This window comes from Amblyomma mixtum, chromosome 1, assembly GCF_055824585.1.
Source record: "Amblyomma mixtum isolate Tamu chromosome 1, ASM5582458v1, whole genome shotgun sequence".
NCBI classification, from domain to species: Eukaryota; Metazoa; Arthropoda; class Arachnida; order Ixodida; family Ixodidae; genus Amblyomma; species Amblyomma mixtum.
In genome coordinates, this window is record NC_143012.1 from 82,778,609 (window position 1) to 82,790,514 (window position 11,906).

At 50.1% G+C, this 11,906-nt stretch overlaps 1 protein-coding gene across 1 annotated transcript in view; it reads left to right on the forward strand.

Moving 5' to 3' along the window:
* Positions 1 to 8,073, forward strand: part of LOC149366989 (uncharacterized) — a 34,151-nt gene extending 26,078 nt beyond the window's left edge. The window contains exons 7-8 of the mRNA XM_089572478.1: positions 2,657 to 2,876; positions 7,960 to 8,073. Coding sequence (XP_089428604.1) covers positions 2,657 to 2,876; positions 7,960 to 8,073 — 334 coding nt within the window. The remainder of the gene's footprint in view (positions 1 to 2,656; positions 2,877 to 7,959) is intronic.
* Positions 8,074 to 11,906: the final 3,833 nt, after the last annotated feature.

Here is an 11,906-nt window from a genome sequence, read left to right on the forward strand (position 1 = left end):
CCGATGAATTCTTAAGGAGGGAAGGTAAAATCAGCCGTGTCCACCCCCGCTTTGTCGGGCTGCTCAGGGGCAAGCGGGCGATGAGTTGGCGCCGCCGCCGCTCGCTGTCTCCTCCGATCCACGGGTAGCGCAGTTCGGTAGAAGCGCCGCTTTCAGAATCTCCGGCAAAGGGGATTAGCTGCTTTTGTTCACGGCGACGCAGTCTCCCGAGGCGCCCCCACACCAGCGTTATTTGCGTCTTCTGCGAAAACCAGCGCCTTTGGTCAACGCAGCCCGATGGCGCCTGCCTGGCTCGCCTGTCACCTCTGGCTGGGCCTCAAATCACAACAGCGCCCATGTACTGTGCGTGTCAGTGCATGGTAAAGAGACCCAGGTGGTCGACATTACCCGGAACTCTGTACTACTCCATCCCTCATAGCCTGAGTCGTTTTGGGGCTCTGAACCCCATAAAAACACAAAAACAAATTTTCCGACTGGAGTGGCGAGTGTCCCTTCCCCTCGGAAGTTGCGCGGCGTTCCTTTCACCCCCAAAGTGCGCATTCGGGGATACTGCGGCAAGTAAGCCCTTGCACGTGTGCGCGCCTCTGTGTTTGTGCTTGGGTGTTTTTAGTGGCCGGTTGTCAGCGAAGCTGAGAACAACCAAGACAGCGGACGAGAAAACGACGAGCGGAGAGCAGTGTGTGTGCGGTTGCTCGACTGTGCGGATGCGCAAGCAAGATGGAGCGAGGTGTATGAAGCTGCGAGCGTGCATTTATCTTGTAAATAAGTTTTCGTTGTATATATAGTCATCTTTTGTTTTCAACGTACGCGTTCAACAGTTTTTCCAATCAATGTGTATGATGCGTGTGCACCGAGAGCGTGTAATGAAGCACAGAAGTGAATTTATCACACGTGTAATTACGCAATTCGCCCAGAAAAATCCGAGGCGCCTACAGTTGCTGTTCAAGGAAGACTGACTGAGTGACTGTAGTTGCGTGTTTGTGAACATATTGTGCTGTGTGCTGGTCATCAATCCGGGTGAGTCGAGAACCCGTATGCAGCAAGACTGAGCACTCTTCTCCACGAAGTGATATAGCATCTTTTTGCATTTTTATTAATTTTAGTTGTTTCTTCGTTGATAAACTCCAATGTACCTCTCCTAGCCGCGCTTTAATTTGCTGTTTGTAATTTTTCTTTCATGTGTGCATTTTGTTTAATTTTTATTTATATATAAATAAATAAATTTACTCCGCAAATAGCGCCTTTCTGCTACGAACATACCCCCCCCCCCCCCCCCGGGGCACCAACGGGGCCCCCCCCTGCAAAAAATTCTGCGGACGCCCTTGCACCGATTTATAGGGTCATAAGAAGTATGAACGTCAGGCTCCTGGACGTTGGCCTTATTGCTAGCTCGTCTATCAGACGCGGAACAAGACGTACGCGTTCCCAGTCGTGAGGAGAAGCCAATATTTTGAATATCTGCCAACTGGTTGAGGCTGCTTTGGTTTGAGAGAAAACTATCCAGGCTGCTACAAAAAAAGCATACGCAGTCGCAGGGACACAGTGAAGCAGACAAACCGTAAAAAAAATTCGCAGTGGTTTAGCTGTGGTTAAACCTGGAGGGTTGCGAAAGCAGCATCTGCATGGCTATTCCTGTTGTTGAACTCTGGCTGAGCCTAATTGTTGTTTCGCTATGTTTTCACCGAAGAGGCTAGAAGTGGTGATTATATATGTAGAGAATCGTTTATTCACATCTCTTCGTCTTGGCTGACCGGCACGATCGATACAAAGACAGCCCGATGGTCAGTAAAGTAGCATAGTTCCTACTGCGCACCAGAGAGGAGAGAGAGAGGCAACGGAGAGCGCGCGGCAGCGGCGGCGGCACCTCTGAGTCACCCGCGCAGCGACTGCGGCGGCGCGCTAGCTGCGAGCCGTGTGACGTCACTGCTCCTCGCGCATGCGCAGTATGGCCTTTCCTCGGCTCCGCGAAATGGCTCGGCGATTAGCGTGGTGTTGCTTTCGTAACAAAAAGACTATCTTATAATTATTATTATTATTACTATTATTATTATTATTACTCTGTGGTTCTTGCCTCTCTGCCTTCGTCTTTTTTCTAGCCAGTCTGCAGCGCTTCGCCTTAAAAATGAGGAGTCCTGTTCAAGCCCTGCTGAGCCTTCCTTCCCCGCCTCTATTCCACTGGTGGTCGCCTTAGCGTCTCCAGTTTCGTTGGAGTGCTGCCAATATGAGTATTCGCTAGTGGCGGTCGTGTGATACTATTTAGGTCAACTGAGTCCTTTTGCAAAGTTTGACTGACACCAGCTGCCGAATAATATAAGAAATGTCTTTATTTTCATCCATTTGTTTTTCCTGACAAGTCCGCAGGTAAATTGCATGAGGGGCGGCTTTAACCGTATGACGCGATATAGCGTAGTGGGTTAGGCTTCCAATTCTGAGCAGATTGACACCTTTAAACGCATTTTTTCATTTTTTTCGATCGTTTCAATTAATTCATGCATTAATTATACACTCTAAACTACCTTAATTTGCATCATCAAGCACTGGCTTTTCATTCCAGACATTCTGAAACTGTTCTCTAAAACTCAGAAACATTCTAAAAACTTTTCTAGTCACCACGTAGGAACAACACTCCTGAGTATGTGTTGAAATCGTATTTCAGGTTCCAGGTCATATTCAAAGACCCAAAAGTCGGTGACCTGAAGCACAACTATACAGTGAGCTTGACGGATAACGAAATTGTCACAGTGTTCATCCGCAACGGCGCGAATGGGTTTGTCGTTCAACCAAGCTTCGACGATACCACGACGTACATCGGAGGAGGATACCGCGACCTTTTAGCACCGGTTTTCAGCAACGCCAAAATATTAAAAGTTTACTTCGTGAGTACGCATAAGAGCACGCACTGCACGCAGCGAGCACTTTCTTCCAAAATTACGCACTTACGTCACCTTAGGGAGCCTTCCCACTTGTCCAAAAAATCCGGCAAACGAAGCTGATTCCCTCGCCGCAAAAACTAGCCCCTGTTCTCATCTGTCGACGCCCGGGCGAGGCTGAACCGCCGCGCCGCTGCTGTTTCTCGCTTGTCCACACCACGTCGCCGCTCGCTGCGTACACAGATACAGTGAGAAAAGAGCATAAATTTACGCTGTCTACGTACCATGAGCGTATGCATGCTTACGTCCGCTAAACGCAGGCGCATTCGCACTTTAGTTCAGTGTATGCTAGCAGAGGCGCAAAAATAAACTGCCTATAGTGGCGCCATGTGGTTCTCAGGACGGGAACCATTACTGTCAACAAACTGACTCTCCTCTTAAGCCTAGACGCGGCGGATTCATCGCTCAAAAAAAAAAATAAAGCAAATTTAGCATTTATGCGTTTTCTTATAGGCAAGGCGAGACGAAGCGAAACGCCGGTGCTCCGTCTACGGCCAGTGAACGCACTGAAAAAGGCAGCAACAACGAGAATTCAGTGCGAAGCGAGGCATCCGGCTTCCAAGGGCGCCGCCATGTTTGTCGCCGCGCGGCTAAAATCGGTCTGGACCGACCGACCTCGCCATGCCACTTTCCGCCCCGCTCGGCGTCAAAAGCGGCCGAATCCGCTTCGCTCGCCGGATTTTTGGGCAAGTGCGAACGCGCCTTTACCGGCGGAAATGCGCAAGCTATGTGCTCTGCGCCATCTGCGCCATCTGTCGGGCCAGCGCCGTACATTGCGAGGAGGTTTTTCAGTGCGTGCCGCATGGTGGCGCTATATGAGACTGCACGCTAAAGTCACTGGACTGCACGCCATGTGCCTTGATTCTGAAAGTAGCGCATTTCTTTCAACTTCGCCGCTGCGCCGCAAACCCTCGCACATCCTCCTCGCCCGTGTCTCTACTCGCGCTTTTCTGAACGATGATTGGCACCTCCGGCCGCCGCTCTGGATACGCGCATGATTGCTTGTTTGTGGCTACTTATTGGTAATAAAAAGTAAAGATTAAAGGAACAGATGTTGCTAGCCGTGTCATCTGCCATCGAAGCCTGAAGCACCTGAGCTGTGGCTAGCGGGAATAAAAGGATAGGGAGGGAACAGGGAGAGGGCAAGAAAGGGGGAGCGATAGAAGGAATTTTTTTTTTTTTGCTTGTGTTTTCATTTTTCGTCGGCGCCTTGTGCAGGCCTCCTGCCTCTGCTTAACTTTAGGTAAACTTAGCAGAAGAGGGAGGGGGGGACGGGGAAGTCTCGTTTTGATAGCACTTCACCGCGTGTCAGATGATAAGCTGAAGAGTCACCCCTTGGAAGCGCTTGTGCAGAGTGCTCTCGGCTCCGTAATGTCACATGACTTGGATGTACAAATTTCGTGTTCTGTTCAAGAAAAAAAAAATGCCGGAGCACTTTGACAACTAAAGTGTTTTTTCGAGTTAAGTGTTAATTACGCTTAATTTCACATTTTTCGATCTAATTTGACACAAATTTGACGTTTTCCGGACCATTCTGCGACAATTTTCAGTATACCATGACGACTTCCGGTGGATGTGACGTCACACCGTTCCCGTGGCAATATCGACGCGCACGCTATTTCGACGCAATTTCGACATTTTTGCCTATAATTAATTAAGTAATTAATGTATAGTCATGAAACTTTACTTCTCGGTTCCTTTTTTCCTCCTCCACCTGAAGCAATGATTGGTTTTCTTCTATCTTTCTTGGTTTACAAATTAAACGCGTGTGACACGCTTTATAACAGACGGCACTTTGAGCCTTAAAGGCTTTCGCCTTAAAACTTCAGTTGCGACTCAGGACACGCCTGTGGTGTCTCTTTCATTTGTGCTTTCGCCCGCTTAACACTGTGCCACCCACAATGAATCTACTTTTAGTGCCGTGTTATGCCCGGTTGCGGCGCATTGCTGTGAACATGCCGGCGGGAAAATGTATTCGTGCTGTTCACGATTCCTCGAGGAAAAGACGGCGGGAAAAGGCGAATCCTCAATATCGGCCGTAAGGACTTCGTTTCGACAAAGCACACCGTCGTCCGCGATCGAGATTGGTACTGCGCATTTCTTGGTACCTAAAGTGGTATACTTGAAACTTGTTGCGAGATCATCAGGAAGCTGATGATCTTGCTTAATTCGCTAATCATTGCAGGTAGTTTCGCACGCCATCCTTTCCATTTCATGGCATTGCGCTGTGTGGTCTATTCGCGATTGCAGGCGTACGGAATAGGCCTATAATAGCTGCTTTAATTTCTGGATCTCAGTATGGGTTTCCGCGGAAAATGTTTACATCGCAGACGATAATTTTTTTTTTTTTTTGCTAGCAAATACGCATCCTCCTGACGTCGCACAGAATAGAACACATGCTAATTTTAATGCGAAAGCCTTTAATACCTCATTGTTGTCGACAGAAGGTTGTCAACAGGAGATTGTCAGCAGCGATGTCACTCTTTTCGGTTGGTCGAAATGGTTATGAAGCCAGAGTGCGCGGATTCACAGTAATGAGGTCACCCACGGATGCCTGACTCCCCCTTTTGGGCACGCGACAACTAATAAAATATTTGTCGTCCGCTCCGACAGGTGGCGGAAAGTGTCCGTGGGTGACCACATTACATATCTCATTACTGCGAACAGAGCCATGAATACAACCGAACACATCGAAGCAGAGAGAGAGAGTCGTGCTAAAGAAGCAGTCAAAGTCGGCAATCAAAGTGTGTAGTTGTAATGTGTAGTCAAAGTTTGTAGTCAAATAAAGCACAATAGTACAGCGCTGACTGCGCGCAGTACAGCGCGCAGTCAACAGTCTCGCATTCAATGCCAAACAGTGTGCCAGGAAAGGCTTTCGCCTTGTAGCACGTTAGAGAGCCAAAGTGCCTCCTGAATTTTTTCGTAGCGTATGCGGCAATCTCTCTCTCTCGTGTGCCCCGGAGCTCTAGTGTAGCAGCTGTTACGAGGTTGTGGCATCGTCTGTCTAGGGTGTGGGGTTTAAAATCGGGGAGATAAACACGTTCTCCCTTTTTAAGCACGGCTGACACAGTTCAAAGCCGCGCGGACCCTACCCCGTGGTCGCGTACGCTACCGAGCGCACGCCGACCACGGCGGGCCGTGCTCTACGGGAACAAAGGAACGACACAATGTCTGACACAAACAAGGCATTTATTGCTATAGCAACAATAACGCCAGCTAGCAACAAAATACACTGAGGAATCTAGGATGTCCGACTCATCAGCACGGCTACGAGCGAACGTTCGCCCACGCTAGGGCAAAGGGAAGATCCGAGGCCAGACGGGACGAGCTGAGGGGAACAAGTTTCCACACGAGGACGCCCGCGGCACAGAGCGGAGCTTTGCGCGTGAACGTCCAACACGCTTCCCGATGCCGAGCAGAAGAGACCTAGCCTTCCCCCACGCGCGAGCGGCCAAACACGCCATCCGTGGCGCTGCTGTCGCTGCGACGCGAGCGCCCTCCCCTGTTAGCTAGAGTAACCAAACTAAAGGGAGTGCTTTTCGGGGGCAGCTAACAACAGTGGGGTGCAGTGCGGGAAAGTGAACGCAGGGGACGAAGGCGTCCCCACAAGGGATGATAGTTAATCTTTGAAGAAATTAAGGCTTTCGTTCGACCGTACCGACACCGCAACTGTACCGCGATTCCGACGTCTAACGCCGCGTGATGATGTGGGAATCACGAAAAAGATGCTGTTTAGGGCGAGATGTGACTCGTCACAAACGAAATAGTTATGATATACAAGAAATTGAACGAAGATTTCAAAATAAAAACAGACTCTTTTAGTCCGTAGTTTACAAAAAAACAGCACGAATTGTTTCCGTGAGGCTTACTCCGTCACAGAACGACTACACCGTTTCTGATCGTGCCTTTCAGTTCTGCATATTTATTCAGCACGGGCCTCAAGCGCACTCCTTAAATGCCTTCGAGGAACTAGCCTTCATTAGTCATTATCTTCTCTGCACTACTTAATTTAATCATCCGTTGGCACCAGCAATCATCCAGAAATTTTGAGCCAAACCATGAGCTTTGTTCCCTTCTGCAGCAGCCTATAAACTCAACGAAGAAATTAGAAAATAAATTTGTTCTCTTTCAAGCATCCCTGAAATTTGCATTGACCAGGCAATAGAGCCGTTGTTTGTGCATCACTGTGAGGAGCCAAGCTTTAATTTTTCTCTTAAACTGGCTAAAACAATGCATTACACGCGTTAAAGAAAGTGTCCCACATTTTCGAAGCCACTTTGGTGCTCCTAATACGTCACTCGTAAAGTGACAACTTTACCTAAATTACCGCGATCTTTGCATCGATCGAATGCAAAACGACAGCGTCATAAACAACAGTAGTTTCGCGAAAATGCAGCGCTAGGTGTAATCTGCATTTAGCGGGGGGCCAGTGTGCCGAAAAATACGTGATCGATAGCTGATCGATAAATGGTCGATAAAGGATAGACTTTCGGTTTCGCTGTCTCGACTTCCGGTCATGAGTCTCAGAGTTGACACCAAAAGTGTGGAAGTGTTATGTCGACATCTTGATGTAACGTAATAGGATGTGACGTCATGAAGCGTAACGTCATGCTTACTCATTTCCCCAATGCCGATGCCGCAGTGATCTCTAACGTTTTTGCTCGAACGGAAAAGCAGTAAATGTGGCTCGTGGTAGTGTCACCCATGTCGCATCACTTTCGAGTGGTTGTGGTCAATCATAGAGCGGGGGAAAAAGCGCGGACTTGGGTGCGCTAGCGTGTGCCAGCGATCACATCGGGCTGGCCAGCGTGCGACGGGCTTCGAAGCGTGCCGTGCGCAGCGCGTACAGCTGGCGGGCGAGGAGGAAAGGTTCATCGAGGAGGAGAGTGTCGCTACTTTCAGTACCAAGGGGCTTTAACGAAGCACGGAGGAAATTTACCGCAAAGTGAGAAAATCTGTTACTCGCTTTTGTGTTTTTGTATATGCATTTTCAAAGCTATTTTTCTAAATTCACAATGGACCTACGTAGGCGGCCGTTTCTTCTTCCTTAGCAACTTCTTTTGATCCCAGTTCAAATCTAGTCTACCTCGAGGCCTCGTCATCGTGTGGTCTCTACATCTCATCCTACCTAGAACCTCTATAACCTGCACTACGCCAGGATTCCCATACAATATTGTCACGTTGTAGCGACGGCAGTCCAGTGGTCAGGAAGACACCAGCCAGTCTTGGAAACGAAGCTCTTTATTCGGGCTGACTTGCGCCCGCAAAAGAACTGAATCACTCGGCGGCGGCGTAAGCAACAGGCGTACGACATGTACGACTTCCGGGCGTGGGCGGCGTCGCTGAGATGCTGTCGTGCCGTCGGGGATGACTTCATAGTCGAGGTCACCGATGCGACGGAGAACCCTGTACGGGCCAAAGTAGCGTCGCAGCAACTTTTCGCTCAATCCGCGGCGGCGAACTGGCGTCCATATCCAAACCCGATCACCTGGCTTGTAATGCGTGTCTCGTCGGCGCAGATTGTAGCGTCGGGCGTCGGTGTGCTGCTGGTCTTGAATGCGAAGCCGTGCAAGTCTTCGGGCTTCCTCGGCGCGATGAAGGTAGGCGGCGACGTCGAGGTTGTCTTCGTCGGAAACGTGCGGGAGCATTGCGTCGAGTGTTGTTGTGGGCTTCCTGCCGTATACCAGCTGGAATGGAGTAAACCTGGTTGTCTCCTGGGTGGCAGTATTATAGGCGAAGATCACGTAGGGCAGAATAGAGTCCCACGTCTTGTGTTCGGCGTCGATGAACATGGAGAGCATGTCTGCGATGGTCTTGTTCAGACGCTCTGTGAGTCCGTTGGTTTGCGGATGATAGGCAGTTGTCCTCCGATGACTTGTCTGGCTGTACTTTAAAATGGCTTGCGTCAGTTCCGCTGTAAATGCTGTTCCTCTGTCTGTGATGAGTACTTCGGGTGCGCCGTGTCGGAGGAGAATTTGTTCGACAAAAAATTTTGCAACTTCTGTTGCGGTACCACTAGGCAACGCTTTTGCTTCGGCGTAGCGGGTCATGTAGTCGGTGGCCACGATGATCCACTTGTTACCTGATGATGAAGTAGGAAAGGGGCCGAGTAGGTCCATCCCGATTTGCTGAAAGGGCTTAGTTGGCGGTGGTATGGGGTTCAGGAGTCCGGCTGGTCTAGTCGGAGGCGTTTTGCGTCGTTGACACTCACGGCATGTTTTCACGTAATGCGAAACGTCGGTAGCTAGCCGCGGCCAATAGTACTTCTCCTGGATGCGGTGCAACGTGCGAGCAATCCCGAGATGCCCTGCAGTCGGCTCATCATGACATGCCTGCATAATTTCTTGTCTCAGATTTTTGGGCACGACAAGAAGATGCACTGTCCTGTTGGGCGCGAAGTTCTTCTTCAGAAGGACATTATTGTGAAGGACGAAGGACGACAGTTGGCGCTTGAACCCTCGGGGAGGCGATGCGGTCTTGCCTTGCAGATAATCAACCAGGCTTTGCAACTCAGGATCCGAGCGCTGCTGCTGCGCGAAACTGCTCGCGCTTACCGGTCCTAAGAAAGCGTCGTCGTCTTCCTCTCCCGGTGCTGCGTCGACGGGGGCTCGCGACAAGCAGTCTGCGTCGGAATGCTTGCGGCCAGATTTGTAGACTACAGTTATGTCGAATTCTTGAAGGCGCAGGCTCCAACGAGCAAGGCGGCCGGATGGATCTTTCAAATTGGCTAGCCAGCACAGAGCATGGTGGTCGCTCACAACCTTGAATGGTCGTCCGTACAGGTAGGGGCGAAATTTCGACGTGGCCCAAATAATGGCGAGACATTCTTTCTCGGTGGTCGAGTAGTTGGCCTCGGCTTTCGACAGTGAACGGCTAGCGTACGCGATAACCTTCTCCTGTCTGCCATTTTTCTGAACGAGGACCGCTCCTAAGCCCACACTGCTTGCATCGGTATGAACTTCGGTTTCGGCGTTTTCATCAAAGTGCCCGAGCACAGGAGGGGACTGTAAGCGGCGCTTCAGTTCGTTGAAAGCTTCCTCTTGCGGCCTTTCCCATTTGAAAGGCACGTCAGCCTTGGTAAGTTGGGTCAAAGGTTCAGCGATGCGCGAAAAGTTCTTGACGAATCGCCGGTAATAAGCGCATAATCCAAGGAATCTGCGTATAGCCTTCTTGTCATTAGGCTGTGGAAACTCTGCGATCGCAGCCGTCTTCTTGGGGTCTGGGCGAACTCCATCCTTGCTTACGACGTGACCAAGGAACAGCAGCTCCTCGTAAGCGAAGTGGCACTTCTCTCGTTTCAGTGTCAGGCCTGAAGACTTGATCGTTTCCAGCACTATCCGAAGCCTTCTGAGGTGGTCTTCAAAGCTTGAGGAGAAGACAACAACGTCATCTAAGTAGACTAGGCAAATCTGCCATTTCAAGCCTGCGAGCACCGTATCCATTACTCTCTGGAACGTCGCTGGGGCAGAGCAGAGGCCGAATGGCATCACCTTGAACTCGCCTTTAAATTGAGCGATGCCGCGAGCGGCGGACATTCGTAGTTCGACGACCGCTGAGCACGCCTGTTGCTTACGCCGCCGCCGAGTGATTCAGTTCTTTTGCGGGCGCAAGTCAGCCCGAATAAAGAGCTTCGTTTCCAAGACTGGCTGGTGTCTTCCTGACCACTGGACTGCCGTCACTACAACGTGACATCTGGTGGAGGTGCGGGGTAAGCAAGAGGCGTGCACGGCGGTCGTCGAACTACGAATGTCCGCCGCTCGCGGCATCGCTCAATTTAAAGGCGGCAAGGAAACTTCCAGATAACAAGACAAGATCATCTACAGTAATCTAGAAAAACCTAGATGCAGCCCTTCATGGCTGCGATCAATCGAGATTAGTCTGGTCGCTTCTCGCGCCACGAACAAAAGTGATAACAACCCTTTCCTGCAGCCTTGAGCGTGAACGAACAAACACTACAATGATACGTGGCAATATTAAGGCGAAAGCCTTTAATGGCTCACGCTCGTGGTGTCCGTCCGTGCGCTGGAATCGTGCCAACTGTGGCCTCTCCTCCGCGCAGCGGCGCAACCTCCTCCCCTCCTCAGCAATCGGCGCGCCGATGAGGGGCGCAGCTGCGCATAGCAACCGTGACGTCACACACTAGCGGTAGAAATTGCGCTCGCGCGTCGGTGGTGGCAGCAGCACAGCCGCTTCTTCGCCAGACGTCTCGTTGCAGTCGAGTGAGTGAGACGCATGGCTCAGAAGCGGCCCAGTGATTCCGCGCCAAGCGGTTCGTGGAAGCGGCAGTGGGTTGACCACAAGGCTTTCGCCAAGCACACTTTAGAATTTCAAAGTGTCTTCGGTAATTCTTATTTGATTGATTAGCTGCTACCTAAGGGGTACGGATACAGAGAGACCGTCAGACAACGCCTATTTTTGCTAAACGGGTAGCAGTGCGCTTTTCCAGCATATGATCCTTGTCACCAGATGTATTAGTGCTTCTGATATCGCTTCTTCCTCTACTGAAAGCGAATCTTGTTTTTCAGGAAACCGGCCCGCAAGTCGAAGCCTATTAAATGCAGAAGCAAAAAAATCAGATTCGAATAAACTGGTATAAGTGGAACTTTAGCTTCTATTGTTTTGTTGATGTAATTGTTTACTTTATTCAATGGGCATTGTGTACCACGTCTGTAAATAGCTTACAACGCCGACGACACCGCGGCTGCATCTTTAATGCGTGCGTACCATTTCCTCGGACCATGCGAAAGAGGCAGATGAGAGCTGAGTTTTCGAGGTGCCGTTGTCGTTGTAAACGCCATATGCTGTAAAGCCAGAAATGGAACACAATTACACTGTAAACAGAAAGGAGTTAAAAGGGAGTAAAGTGTGCGCTAGAGGACAGCTTTGCATCCTTTTTACTCCCATATATTTGTATTTGTGTTTAGAGTGTAACTGCTCGACTCGCGGTTTTCCCGCCGCCAAGTTCTCGTGGTAAAC